The sequence below is a fragment of the Thermobia domestica genome, chromosome 9, assembly GCF_964235325.1.
Source record: "Thermobia domestica chromosome 9, izTheDome1.hap1.1, whole genome shotgun sequence".
NCBI lineage: Eukaryota > Metazoa > Arthropoda > Insecta > Zygentoma > Lepismatidae > Thermobia > Thermobia domestica.
This window is the reverse complement of record NC_137462.1, coordinates 99420394-99436360: the sequence shown is the minus strand read 5'-3', so window position 1 is coordinate 99436360 and position 15967 is coordinate 99420394. Positions and strand designations below refer to the sequence as shown.

The window sequence follows — 15967 nt, the reverse complement described above, 5'->3', positions numbered from 1 at the left end:
TGTAGAACATTCTATATATTTAGCGATCTATTGTAAACCTGTACGAAAATTAATTCTTTTTTAATTAGTGACTGTTGTTAGTATGTTGTTACTACTCTGTACTGTTAAAAACTCAAAATTAGAACTTTCAAGTCAAAAACTTTTACGTCGAATCTCTTAAGAACGCTCATTGATGTCATTCGTATTCGTGAATTTTCGGATAAAGCGGAGATAGTTGGGTATGTAGTTCGTATTTTAATTCGCTTTTAGGGGCACTTAGCACAGGCAGAGATGGATTTATGTTTGCTGGGGCTCTAAGATATTGAAGATAATGAAGCCCCTTATGTGTCCAGATGAACGTAGGCCTCCTATATACAGAAATGAAGAAACTAGTGATTTTTAAAATTAGGCTAACAGAAGGGGGCCCATTACTTATATCATAGGACTTACCCAACACGAAGTGCTGTTACTATATGTAGATTTTATCTTTTTTACTGTTTCTCTTATATTGCGGAAATGTAAATCTTGTTCTTTCTCTATTTTTGGGCCCCCCAAAAGAGTGGGACCCTAAGCTATAGCTTGTTTAGCTTATACGTAAATCCGGTACGGAGCACAGGTTTTTTTTTTTTTTTTTTTTTTGCGCTGTACTTTTATGCCATCCGTTCGGACGCCGTATTTATCCGCAAATCGTAAAATAATTGTATTTTTTCCAACAATTACTTCTTATGGTCCCCTTGAATTTTATCTATGCCAAGTCAGATGTTTTCATGTCGCCCAGCGTTAATCATTCAGGAGACAATAAGAAAGAAATGAATGAAAGAATTATAATTTGTTAACAATTGTTTCGAATTGTGTGTTAAAAGATAATCTGTACCGGTACGCACTCCGTTAACAACGGGAGTGGCCTGTGAGCTATATCCCTTTTTCAAGCTTACATATTGCATTTGGTTTGCACTGTGAAAGTTTCCAACCTTGTATTGAAGTTTCTTCAGTATTTTGCTTACGTCAGGAAAAGCAGCACACAGAATTGTCGTGGTCATCTGTCCCGTTTATGATGTCTGTTTACTTTCTCGGTTGCTCAACAGATTTGCTTCCTGAAGCATAATCAAAACAGAAGAGCGGAGATGTTTATGTGTGACTGGATGGTATACTCCCAGAATTAAAGAAACCATTAAGTCAAAACTATTTTTCAAACAATATATAAAAGTTATCAACATGTAAAATACATTAATTATTTTAAAGAAGGAAACTACACACTTTATTTTTTTTTATTTATCTGTGGTATTATTAAAAAAGAGACCTTAGTTATTCAAGATGTGGTAAATGTTTCTATAGTGCGTATTTCATGTTTTTCCACCTTATGTAAAAGAAACGCTATGGCTGAGAGTGAAGAAGATCATTTTGCTGCCTTAGAACGTTTAAAAAGAATTATTGAAGAGGGTAAAAAGCGTCAAAAACTTGTAGATAATCCGCCGATACCAGGTATCGATGATGAGCCAAGTGTCATTCCGGTAGGAAAGCCCAATAGTAAGACAACTGGTGCTAAGGGACAACTTGCAAAAGTTTTGAAACCAGGGACTGTACAAGGCCAGTCAGGTGTTAGTGTTGGTAATAAGAACGCAAAACTCATCACAAGCTCAAACAATACTGGTCCGCGGAATGTCTCGGGTCCGTCAAGTAAAGTTTTGAAACCGGGAACTGTACAAGGGCAGTCAAGTGTTAGTGTTGGTAATAAGAACGCAAAACTCATCACAAGCTCAAACAATACTGGTCCGCAGAATGTTTCGGGTCCGTTAAGTAAAGCTTTGAAACCAGGGACTGTACAAGGGCAGTCAGGTGTTAGTAATAAGAATTCAAAACTTATCACAAGCTCAAACAATACTGGTCCGCGGAATGTCTCGGGTCCATTAAGTAAAGGTTTGGAATCGGGTACTGTACAAGGGCATTCAAGTGCTATTGCTGGTAGTAAGAACTCTCAAAACAATACTGGTCCACGGAATGTCTCGGGTCCATTAAGTAAATTGTGTAGCACGGAACCTGTTTCTGCTGATCCGAAGCATGCTGTAAGTGCAACCGTAAAATGTTTGCATCAAGAGACAAGTGCTCATGTAAAAAGTGATAATAGCATAACACAAAGTGAAAACACATCTGACAATTCGGTACCTGATACAGGTGAAATCAAAAGTGGGGTACTTAATAAAAATGTTACTGATGAAAATAATAAAAAGGAACTTTCTACTACCTCTTCGACGGAAAACGAGAACGAATGCAATCGTTCTAATGTAAGTACAGACAATAGTTCGTCCAAAAATACGCAAATAACATCTGAAGGACAGTGTTTAAGTATTGATAACGTAGTGAGTGATGTTGAGAGAAGCGAAACAGGGAACGTACCGGTAGAAGTTCTTGATGATAACGTAATAATAAAAGACACTAATGAAGTACACTTACGTACAAAACATAGTACTTCGGATACTCCAGTAACAGGTCCAGTACTGGACACTAATGATACAAAATCCGTTGAATGTACAAGGGAAGAAGAAACGCCTGGTACCAGTAATTTGCAGACTGCGGAAGTAAACAAGGTGTTACGGGAATTAGTTAGCCGTGTAGAGGAAATTACGGAATCGTCAAAAGACAGTTCTCAATCAGGCTATGAAGGTATTGAAACGTTCACACATTCCCCTGACAAAGAGTCCGTAGTTAATGACGTTGCGACAGCAAGTGAAACTAAAACAGAAAATGAGAACGAGTCTCAAAGCAACTTAGAGTTAAAACAAAAGGTACCAGTTGAGAACAATGAAAGCAAAGCGGCATCAGTATTAATCAAAACTTTTAATGATAGTGCGTCATTATCTAGCACCACAGATCCTATTGTAAAGTGTACACACTCAACAAATCAGCTTGTTTTTGATGCAGGTAACATCCAAAATAGCAGTTATACCGATGTGCCGCTTGAAAGTGCAAGTGAAAACTTAAAGCCACAGTCAAGTGAAGTAGAAAATTTTGATAGTAAGGAAATGCAAGTAACAAGCAATGGAAATGAGATACCTCAGGAAAAGTGTAGTGATGTGGAAGAACCCGATAAAATTATAGATAAAAGAACACCCAACAACTTATTTGAAAGTAATGAATCGAAATTGAATGATGAATCGTATACAGCGATTAAAGTCGATGTTAATAGCACACAGGTGACAAATTTTCAAAATAAAGTGGGTGATAAGTGTAGTGATGTTAATACAGCGTCCGAAACCGTAATGTCTAGGGATAATGATTCAATCTCGGAAAATGTACCCTGTAATACAAATACGCAAATCGACACTACCACAACAAGTAATGAAAATAACAATCTGGTAAAGTGCGATACTGTTAAAGACTCAAATAATATAATTGATAAGACGTTATCAAACAACTTAGGTTCCAGAAGTAGCAGGAGTGAAACCTGTAATATCGCAGTTACGCCAATAGAAAATGTTGACATTAAACAAATTAGTGGAGAAAATGCTAGTGACAAATTCATTAAAATAACTGATAAAGTATCATCAAATAATGACGCATTTGGAGATAATAAACCAAAGTCAGACATTGAATCTCGTAATATTCCGGTTACCCAAATTAAAGCTGTCGATGTTAACAAAAAAACCGGTGAAAATAATGAACCAGTGAAGCCTGTTACTACTGAAGAATCCAGAACATTATCGGAGAACGTGAGTTGTGGGGACGGAAATTCGAATATGGATAGAGAATCATGTAGTGATTCAATTGCGCAGAGTAGCGGGGAAAATAGTCAGAAGGATGAAAGTGCTGTGGGAGAATCTATTGGTGTAATTGATGAAACATCAACCAACGGAGATAGTAATTCGAAATTGAATAATGATTTGAATAGTGTTCCAGTTGCGGAAATCGAAGCTGACGCTGTTAGTAGAGTAATTGGTGAAGTGAAGCGTGATGATATCGAAGAATCAAAGTTTGTAATTGATAAGACCTCATCCGACGAAGTAGCTCCTGAAGATGGTATTCCGAAGTTACAGAGTGAATCGTGTAATGTCCCAATTGCTGAAAGCAGTGAAAATAAGGGCCAAAAGGACGAAGATAGTGTAAGAGAATCCATTGATGTAATTGGTAAAGTATCAACCAACACTGTTGCTGTTGAAGGTAAAGATTCGAAGTCGGAGAGTGAATATAGTAATGTACCGGCCACCCAAATTGAAATTGGCGTTAGCGAAGCAGCTAGTGAAGATGGTGTCCAAGTGAAGCCTGATACTATTGAAGAATCCAAGACTGTAATTGACAAGACATCGTCCGAGAAAGAAGTTTCTAGGACTGAAGATTTGAAGTTGAATAGTGAATCGTGCAGTGACCCAATTACGCAGAGCAGTGAGAACAAGGACCAGAAAGATGGTGATGCTATAGGAGAATCTATTGGTGTAATTGATAAAACATCATCGAATATTGTTGCTTTTGAAGATAAAGATTCGGAGTCGGAGGGTGATTCGGACAACGAAAGCGAACAGAAGTCTGAAGATACTAGTAAAACTCGGAAAAGAAGACGACGACGAAGAAGAAAGCATAAAAGTAGTTCTCATGAAAACGCGGAAATGAATGAAATTGATAGCATCACAGATAAAGCGAAAGTGGAAACTGAACTTGGTGATACTACCAAAGAACATATTGAAGATGCTATTGTAGTTTCTTCTGATAATGTAGATCAAACACGTGCTTCGAAGGAGAGCAGCGCTCAAAGTATTAACCAGCTAGGGAATGATAGTAATAAAATAGAAGAAAATCAGGAACTGGTTAGGGACCATACTGATGGCAGTAAGGAAATGGTACCAGTAAAGGATAAATTACTTGAATCTGAAGATCAAATCAATGATACAGGAGACAAACAACAAACAACGTGTTTGCAATTGGATAATGCAGTAAATGAAGATGAAGCAAAAACAAACAATAAGGGAACATTGAAGAAAGATAGTGGTGCAGCGGTACCAATAATAGATATTACTAGTGATATATCAGATGTAGAACCAAAGAAAAATACTGAGAATGTTTCTGTAAGTAAAATAGAAGAAATGTGTGTTACGTCAAGGGGGGATAGAGTAGATAAAGAAGCAAGTGTGGAGACAAACGTAAATAAAGACGCTCCAATATTGATAGACCTAGGTAGTGAGTCTCAGTCAAAATCGGAGGGGGACGAGCAACCAGGAGAGAGCTCTACGAAGAAGAAGAGAAAGAGGAAAAGAAGGCGAAAAAGGACTAAAGGAAATCAGGATGACGAGGACAAAGAAGCGAAAATAGAAAACACAGCCGAAGTAGACGATAAATGTAAAACTATTGAAGAAATTGTACTTTTCGATAGTCCTGTGAAAAAGTCTGTGTCAGAAACATCGGCAAGTGACGACAAACAAAATTCAGAACTAAAAGAAAGAGAACAAGATACAAATAGCATTAGTAATCAACATTCTGAAGCAGAAGTGAAAAGTGACTCACAAACCGTAGTGAATTCAGGGGCCAATTTTTCAAATTCAAAGCAGAACTGCAAAGTAGAAACAGTGGATTTGGTAGCTGAAAGTCCGAGCGTTCATGATGACGATGGAGATTCAGAAACAGAACAAGAAAATAAGGATACTAGGCGAAAAAGGAAAAGAAAACGCAGACGAAAGCGCAAGCAAAGTGCTACCTCCTCTGTAAGTATGCAAGATGATGACACGAAGGACACCATAAACTTTTGTGAAATAGGTATGGATGTTGCCAGTTCAATTCCTGCAACTAACGTCCCATTAATTGAAATACCTTTACCACCAACGGATGTCGTGAATGAAGGCTCGTCGTCAGACTCGAATTTAGACTTAGAGAAAAGGAAGAGGAAGAGAAGGAGGAGGAAGCAAAGTTCTACCACAGATGACACAGATACACAAGCCATATTGGATGTCCCTGCTGAAAAAAGGGTAGCATCACCTATTGTAGACGAAAATATAGGTATGTTTTATTTATTATTATTATTTTGTTACTTGTGTTCGTAAATTTTCAAAATTTATTAAATGTTTATGTTCTGAAAACTTAAGACAATCGTGAATTTTTGGTGAGAATCTTCGTCAGTCATATAGTACAAAATTGAAAGAGTTGGACGAAAGCAGTCTGAATCATATTTAAAGGCGCATATCGACCTACTATCTATATCTTAGAACTTGGTAAGTGTTGGGGGCACGGTGGCTCAGTGGAGAGCGCTCATTTCTAGTGTGAAGGGTCTATGATTCGATCCTAGGCCATGTGAGTTTGCGGTGGCTTACATTGTTTGTGTGGTTTTTCTCTGGCTCTCTCGTTTCCTCTGTAATTATCATTCCACTATCATTTTCATTAATTATTCGTTTTCTTTAGGTTAAAGGGCATAATTATAGAACTAGAAATTTCATGGGTAAGTCTTCGCTCCAGATGCCTAGCTGTAACTTAAATATAGGACTTATTACAAGGCTGTGATACCAATACAATCACTTTGGTATAGAATTGTATGTTTGTTGCAGTTTATATCTTCATGATGGTTAATAGGTTTGTTATTAACCTTCCCTTTTTATTTGTCCGTTTAGCTGGAGCCGGCGGAATATTTCTGTAATTTATGTATCTTGGAGGCGAGATAAAGTGGTGGGGAATGGTCTATACTGTAGTGGTTGATCTTGCATGGTGATGTGTCCATCCGTCAACTACATTGGATTCAAGCTCGATTGTATTTCGAACCAATGTTAATAGTAGCCCCTGTCCTTTATAAATTTGGTGTAGCATAAAGGTGTAAAACACACACACACCAAGAAAAACTATTTGTCCGTTTATAAGTATTTTTTTTTCCTCCAAAAGCCCAAGTATAGTAGTGAGTCGAAACATAACAGCATTAATATTTTTCTCTAAGTTGTGTAAATGTTTCAGTTTTTACACTTATTGTTGTATTATTTTTTCAGTGTGCGCATACGTTTCTCTAGTTATTATTTATTTGTCTCACCGTTTAACCTTAAAGAATAATCATTCTACCATATTAAGCATTTGGGATTCCTCCAATATCATGCAGGTGCTAAAATGCACTATAACAGAGAGATCGGAAACTCTTCTCGCTGCCGGCATCAGTAATTATTATTCTTGCATTATCCAGATTCCTCATTTATTCATACAGTATATATAAACCATCATAAGCCCTTCCTGCTGGTCTAATAATGCGCGCACCCTTTGGTACACGAGGTCCTGGGTTTGATCCCTGCTTAAGGTCATTAAGCGTATTACGGTGGTTCGAATTCCAACTTAAATTGCAAACTCATGTCTCATATAGACTTGGTGCGGAGGCATCTGTCAAATGAGCTTGCACTAAACATCCTGTAGTTTCTTCGATGTGTTTTTTGTCCTTAAATTCATAATTTCGTGCAAGCATCCTTTATGTTTGTTTTCATACTGTAATTCGTAGTTAGAGTAAAGGCATTGTGACATGAGTACGGTAGAGTATGCATGATTTCATTAAGGGGAGAGGATGGTTCAAGTTCCAAAGTTAGTATCATTTCAGGAGTTTGTGTACTTACATATTTTAATATGATACAAGTTCATTTTTGTATATCTTGCTAGGGGGGAGGGGTAAATTCTAAAAAAAATGAAATGAAATCTTTTACGTCCCACGGTTATGCCGGTTAGGCTAAAGGAGACGGTGATGATGAGTGATGAACGAAATAGTGACATGAAGAAAGTGGGAGGAAACGGGAGAACTCCGAGAAAACCCACGCACACGGTGTTTGTCCACCACAAAGTTCACTTGGCGGGGGCTGGGATCGAACCCGGGACCCCAAGCACCAGAGGTGAACGCTCTACCACTGAGCCACCGCGGCCCCAGGGGTAAATTCTAATTCACCCCCCTTACGTACGCAACTGATTGAGTTGATTTTGAGTTTAACGTCCCGTTCAGCAGCGAGGCTATATGAAACGTGGACCTACTGATTAACGTGGAATCCAAACCACATGAGCTCCGCCGGGAATCGAACCCGGGCCTCCCACGCCAAAGGCGCGTACTCTAACCGCTTAGCCACGGAGGAGCTCACGTACGCAACTGGATCGTTATATGATAATAATAAAATAAAGTAACTACTTGATATGTAATTCAAATAATATAATGTAGAACAACTCACTCATATGAATTATGTACCTTTAATGTTACTATGAAGTTCTATGTTGAAGTTATTTCAGTAGTCTAGTTGATGCCCTCATCAGCCAGCTTAGAAACAAACAGAAATGTTCAACTCAGTTCACTCACTGCTCATGAAACATAAACAATAGTCACTTTATTAACTTCTAATTGAATTCACATGAATTTCAATTTAATGCACTACTCTACTCACAAAATAAACCAAAGTAATAGTTTGTGTTTTGTGAGTAGTGGATTCAAGTAGAAGTTAGTGCCGTCACTGGTTAATTTTTTGGAGATGAGTGGGTTAAATTGAACGTCGTGTGAATTCTAATAGTATAGCAGTAGTTGCTTCATATTTCAGCTTAATCGATGTAAGCAGCAAGCAGAGTGTTTAAATTATTTCAGCATTGAACTTCAGCAGAGGCATTATCGTACATGATTCAAGCTAGTGTGTAATTACTTAATAGTTTTGTAAAATGACACGTTGAATATAGTTTATAGGCACTTTAGGCTGAAAACTGTTGTCTCGTCTAAAAATGTACAAAAAAGAGAAGCAAATTAAAAAAAAAATAAGTAACAACCATTTTGATGTGGTTTTTGAGTTTAACGTTTCTTTTTATCACCGAAGCTATATAAGATGTGGTCTTACAGAGTAATGTGGGATCCAAACCATATACCTCATCGAGAATCAAATCTAGGTTTCGCACGCTGAAGGTGCATGTACTAAGGAACCTAAAGACTTAGCTGTATTTGAAACTTTGCCCAGATATTTTTCTGTAGATTATTTTGCCAGGGGATATTTGAGTAAGCATTTAGAAACTCACAGCAAAGGTAAGAATAAGTAAATAAAAGTGTTGTGTGTGCGTCAGTTACTGTACATTAATGTTAATGTAGTTAATATCTTATGGTTACATAAATCTAATTAATCCTTCGTTTTTTTTTCAGATTCTAAGTGGTTTTGGGAATCGTATTTTAACCACACGTTGGAAAACTACTCCTTGTAAGTAAATATTTTTACGTGTTGTTTACATAATCAGTCATTATGTTATGACCTCCCCACCTACAAGAAGCTCTGGGAAGGAACAGGCACACGTGTCAAGTCACAGAGTATATGTATACAACTCAGCATGAATTTTTTGTTAGTAGTTGGTACGATATAGAAATGGGAAGAGCTTTATTGTTCCGTAAACGATAAGCGCCTTGGAACCAGCGCCACTGAAACGGCAAGAGTTTTGGGCTGCTTCCATACCTACTTGAGTTTGGTATCAGAAATAGGGCAACAAGAAGCAGCGATCAACCGGCGCCTATTCGTGTATCGACCGCAGCACAATGAAAGCAGGGGCTACTACTCATTGTATAAAGCAACTGGAGGGTCTCAGTCCATGAAATCAGCTGCACTTACAATAGTAGTGACTAAGGCAATGTCTTCCAACATACAGTTGAGTGGATCCCGAATTTATATGGTAATATTACGTGAATACATGAAAATATACACTAAAACGTTAAATAATGGGCATTGTAAACAAAATAATATGCCTTTAAGGAACAGCTATTTACAGTGCGCAAAATGAATTCTCGCAGTACACTACTAGGGTTTTTCCAGTTTTTCATTTTGATATTTATTTATTTATTTATTTATTTATTACTTCAAACTTCGTTTACTATCTGTTAAAGTAAGTTTATGGGCCAGAAATCCACTGTTTTAATAGCTTCGACCACTACACTTCTCTTACGCACGTTCAGAAACTAGTTTATAAAATAGAAATTCTGTTACTATCCACAACACTAACTGGTACAGGTATACAAGATTTTAATTCTCAAGGAATAGATTATCGGTATATTTCACTGGTGTGATGTATGACTAACCCTTCTAAGGTCTGTGAATAGTGATGGTGAGTCCCTCTGACTGTCACGACGGTTCTTTTGTTTGAAAAGCATGCTAGGATAGAGTATTCCCGTTACTTACGGTTGTGACCGTGAGCAGGGTTCGTTTGTTTGAAAGACATGCTAAAAAAGAGAATTCATACATAGAGGGTAGGAAGAGTACTTTCTTAAAAAATGTTCAGTACTTTCATGAAATTGTCGATTTAGGACGTTACGAATCTTAAAATGATTCTCAACTTCAAATACGTATATGCGGAAAAATGCGAGTATCCTTAGAATATGGATGCATTAACCTTTAAAATATGCATTTTCTTTTTTTTTTTTTCTTTTCTTTTTTTTTTTTAATCGTGACTTACTTATGAGCCTACTTAATCAAAGGATCTAGTTATATGTCAAATGTTATCTGCGCTTCATCGACGACAGCGAGTGGAAGACCATAGGATCATCGAAACTAGACTGTGTATAATTGTAAACACTTCCCTGATCACACAAATCCAGGTCGTCGATCAAGTCGACAAAGAGCGTGTATATACCGTTTAGGATCGACCCATGACGTGTATGTGTTCTGCTGGCAGCAGTTTGATTTCTGTAAGTGATGCTTTCATGAGATACATTGGAGTCCATTATATCAACAGAATAATCACTGATAGCTGTTAGCTCTTCGAACATGTCAGCTGTGTTCCCCACAGTGATGCCCGTTACCAACATGATTATTTCCAGTTAACAGCAATACCTAAAAATTCACCAGGTATGAACTCACTGAAACACAGGCTGTTTGATAATAATAATAATAATAATAATAATAATAATAATAATAATAATAATAAGTTGTGGAACATCAACAACTCGGAAGTGTACGTGAGTTGACGAAATGTGCTGTATGTCAGACACATCAAAGTATCTATCGCCGTCATATGTAGTCGAACCTTGCCGAGTGACCATTGTTTTTCGAACAAAAAGCGTTTATTATATTTTATTGGGTACGAGGTCATAATATAATGTTTTATCACGTATGTTGTAGATTATTCTTTGTTTTATGAATTGATAACGCTATTTAATTATTACAACTTCAGAGGAAACACCATTTAACTATGTAGAATTATAGTAGGAGCTAAGCTGATATTCTAAAATGAGTAATTAAATCAAGATTATTTTTTCAATAAGTAGGTGTATTTCCATTTTTTCATGTATGACGTATTTTTGTAACATGAATACCACCATTTTCTTACTAACATCTAGGAGAAGAACTATTGTTGTGTGAATCTTTGCACAATCTAATAAGAAATGTATCAAAGTTTGCAAATGGCGAATTTTTTGTATCAGTTAAAAGGAAAAGTGGCAATCACCAATATGCCTCTCCGATATTTTGCTGGAAATTACAGTGGACTGTTGGTTCACGAACCCCTTAGTTTGCGAAAAAGTCTGTTTATGAACAAGGTTTGTGAGTATTTTTTTTTTTTTTTTTTTCCTCGGCTTACGAAGAGTATTTTGAGGTACGAACACACGCACACAATCTATACCGACAATCCCACGCGCTCAGTAATGCTTTTACGCTGTTACCATAAACATTATCTGCCAGAATGTTGTGTTCAAAAACTATTTGTGCCTTTTTTTCACCTTTTGTGTTTTTAGCACTCATAATGTTTTGTTTAATTTAGTGTTACTAATTTGTCTTTAAAAAAGATAATGTTACTTTCCTTCTGTGTTCTTCATATCTACAGTACCATGTGTCTGTGGCTAGAGATTAATTTTATTTACATTAATTTAGAAGTGAAAAACAGTTTCGGTTCCCGAACAACGTTACGGAACGGATGAAGTTTTGTAACCCGATGGTCCACTGTATTTCAGTATATCGCACTGATATCTTTCTCATTCCAAATAGTTGCAAAAAATAGAAGTACTGGTTATGGAAAACCTTTGCTACCTCAGTCATCCAGTGAAATGTATTCATGCGTACTGTTTCAAAGTATAAACACGCTTCTGCCTCTGCTGACGTTAAGAAGACTCGCTGCTACGTCAAACATATGGTGGTTAGATTTTCCTCCATGTCCTGTAATCGATGCGTGAAATAATTATTCTTATTATTACTGGTCTTGTGAAAACAGGTACTTACTGATAAGTACTGGTTAAATTTGCTCGAAAAACAGCAAACATTAAAATTTAAGTTTTCCACTGCATAAGTACTCAGTTGGTTCCATATTACTACAACGTAGAAACACGTTTCTTTTCTTCTTCATCTGTGTGTGTGGGTGTGTGCTTTCGTGTGTATGCGCGTGTATTCAAAGATCTTTTTTAATTGGTAAACGAAAATTATGTGTGTGTTTTGAATATTAAAGGCCCTTATCATCCCTGCCACCACTTTTTCGGTTTTTTCTTCTTCAAATTTTTATTTTTTTATTTGAATATACAGCTGAAATCAAACACCAGTACGAATTTTTCTCTGTGCAGTTTTCGAATAAATATAAAATATTATAACGTAATTTGTCAATGTTTTTCAGATGGTCTTTGTTCTTGTTCAGTCCATATAAGTGTATGACATTATAATTTGTTTTTAATTACTAATTTTTAACATCATTGGGGAAATGAACAGCAACGCAGACTATTTAGCCCAGGTATATTTTCTAAGAACTAATGGATTACAAAAGAGAAATTTTAATTTTTGATTTTTCCAGAAATTTCATTAAAAAAAAAAAAAAAAAAAAAAAAAAGAATGGGATGGAGCTGATGAGCACATAGAATGCGTATTCCGAATGCACAGAACGTAGTACTTATGATAACTGATAATAAAGCATATTCTGTTTAAATTTTCTTTGCAGCCATCCTAAATACGAAATCTTTGACAATGTAGTAAGAGTTATTGAGAAGCATGGAGATGAACCTTTAGCACCAGGTGTTGAAGAACCAGAACCTTTTTGGGTAGAGCTTCCTCCTTGGTACAGAATCATAGTGAGTTCATTAGTATTATTGTTATTATTTACTACTATTATTACTACCACCAACTACCATCATTACTACTTTACCACTACCACTTCTGCTAGTGCTCCTCCTCGAAAACATATGTTCCTAGTCTATTTTTTTCTTTCTTGTTGCCCCCTTCTTGTAAACTTGATAGTCTCCTTGTTGGTCTTTACAAATATAGTCAACCCGCAGTGCAACATGTGCTTATTTTTTTTTATGTGTGAAGTCTTGACTATACCACTGAGAATTCTGAATTGTGGTCTGCTTTAATTTTAACTCCTCGCTCCCTCTTCTTGCTCTCAATAAAGCGGAAAAGAAAGCGTGTTGAGTCTGACAAGAAAAAGAAAGAATTTATGTACTTTTAGATGCGTATTTTTGTATTGAGTAGTTCCGCTTAGCAGTACAAGGCAGTATCAAGACGAAAGAAGTTCAATATACGATAAAGGAGGGTAGGTAGCACGAGAATGCATGTACGTCTTCAAAGAGTAGTAAACCTTCCTGAACCCGTATACCGAATGACGTTCTATGAACATTTAAAATGAAATGAAATATTTCAATTTATCGTCCCGTGACTATGCTCTTTAGGCTAGGAAAAACTGATGGGTAAAGCAAGTGAATGATGATGGAAGAATTGGTGGAATGTAGATGTAAGAGGAAATGGTAGTACTCCGAGAAACTATTGTCCACTACAAACTTACTTGGCCGAAAATCGAACCAGCGATCCCGCGCTTTACCATTGAACTGCCTTTCCTCCCTTTGAACATTTGAGGGTTATATATCACGAGTAGTTCTGACAGTGCACATTTGCGATTTCAGGATTTGCTGTAAACCGTTATCATTCACTTGTCTCCGCACCACAGTTCGGGTATTTGAGCTGAATGTCCTTCCTGAGATGACTTAGAGACGTAAAGTTAAAGGGGTATTAACGGCCTGAAATTGTATGAAGCTGGGCAAATTTGGAAAGGAGTACTGGAAACGATTTGTCAGCTTATTGCTATGTATCAATGACTCAATGCGAGGAATACCAATGAAAGACAGAGAAAAGTCAGATATCTTCCACTAATACAACCCCCAAAAGTGCTGTTAAATTAGGAAACTTATGCATAAAAATTTCAGAGAATAACTCAGAAATTTTGCTTCAGATTATTATATCAATATGTGCATGAGGCAATGCAGGTCATTCTCCCATCAGTTTTAAAATATGTACTGCATTTATGCAACATTTGTGCTCAAAACTCTGACCAAAAAGAAGGCACATCTTGTTAAAATTTCTTTCGATTTTCTTCAGCGGTTATTGGATAACCTGCTGGCCCAGTCCTTTTATGTTGCAGTCATTATTAGGTATAAGAGTTTTTCCGCCACAGGTCGCAGACCAAGATCTTCACAGTCGTAGAGCCCAAGACTAAAGAAGATGAAGCACACCAAAAGCCTACTCAGCACTTCATTCGGAGGATGAGTACAGTGAATTCGTCGTGAGAGGCAGGTAGTCAACATCCTCGTATTGTTGTAAATCGTCTGAGAGAGGACTTTTCAGATTAGAAACCTGAACTGTGGCAAGAAGACAGTGGATGCTTCATCGTGATAATACACTCGCCATAGTTCGAAACCTATTTTCCAAGCTCAAGATCATGACCAAGTTTGCTTTGGGCTAAAAGTTAGCAGCAAAAGAAATGAATGCACCCTCATCTTGTAAACATATGTACCGATAACTTTCTGTAAAATTCACAAATTTTCACGAAACATGGCTTGTGATTAAAAAAAAATCCGAATCAGATCTTTGCTTGGCGTTGAACTCGAGGGTAACAGGTTGATTCATCCCCAGCGTTAAGAAATGCATTAATAACTTTCCTAAAATAACTCCTATTTTCATTAAACACCGCATGCGTTTTCCTTGAAGCTTAAGAGTTAATCCTATTGGTTGATGTCAAAGTAAACCAAGAATAGTGATACCCCGCCCTCCCCCCCAACTTCGATGTGTGATTGGATTTAAGTGTAGCATCCCTGTCAGCAGCGAGGGTATATTAGACGTGGACCTACAGCTTAACGTCAGATCCGAATCACATGAGCTCCATCTAAGAATCGAACCCGGGTCTTCCACGCAAAAGGTGCGTACGCTATCCACATAGCCGCGAAGGAGCTCCTCCAACTTTTAAAAGGAAAGAATGAAAAATATTCTCCCTCTTCTAGTGCACAACGCCATTCAGTTTACGAATCCTATCATCATCACATACTTCTTTTTAAAGTTGTTTATATTTTTATTGCTTTTTCCTCGTTATAATGACATGTTCCTAAAATTAGGATGTGTAAATGTAGAACAGTGGTGCTAGTTATAATTTTTCTGAATTATGACATTGCTTGAGCAGAACTTTTCACAAAGGTTAAAAATATTCTCCATGATAACTGACGGAAAATCTGTAGAGTAATTTAGTTTATGTTCATCTGAACTTTTGAAGGATGCCAACCTTGTGTACTTACAAGAAAATAAACAGCTTTATATATGAGGGGCGGTCAATAACTTTTTATCCTCACTATGAAAGGATTGAGGGAAAAGGGCTAAATGCAGACATATGATTAGTCTTTATCTACATAGTCACCAAGCAAAGTAACACATTTGTGCAACGGGTCTTTCAGCTTCCACAACCCGTTTTTGTACACAGAAAGTGTCACATTGGCTGGAAAACCAGTGTTCCACTGCAGCAATAACCTCCGCATCTGAAGAAAAACGCCGTCCTTTCAGAGACTGTTTCAGGTTTGGAAACAAGAAGAAATTGACATCGCGAGGTCAGGTGAATATGGAGGATGGGGAAGTAATTGGTACCCTAGGCGTTGAACAAGATTCATAGTTTTCTGGACTTTGTGGGCGGGAGCATTGTCAACTAACAGGCGAACACCTTTGGTGAAGATGTCACGGCGCTTTTCCTTTAGGGCATCTCGAAGTTTCTCCAGCAGACCTCTGTAATATGTTCCATTCACACCATGCCCATAGGTTTGGTA

General features: G+C 37.2%; 1 protein-coding gene across 1 annotated transcript in view; it reads left to right on the top strand.

The window, feature by feature from the left end:
- Window positions 1-998: 998 nt before the first annotated feature.
- LOC145694882 (uncharacterized) overlaps window positions 999-15967 on the top strand; it is a 75563-nt gene continuing 60594 nt past the window's right edge. Inside the window, exons 1-3 of the mRNA XM_081771597.1 lie at window positions 999-5958; window positions 9077-9131; window positions 12832-12961. Of these exons, the coding sequence (XP_081627723.1) occupies window positions 1356-5958; window positions 9077-9131; window positions 12832-12961 (4788 nt within the window). The 5' untranslated portion in view covers window positions 999-1355. The remainder of the gene's footprint in view (window positions 5959-9076; window positions 9132-12831; window positions 12962-15967) is intronic.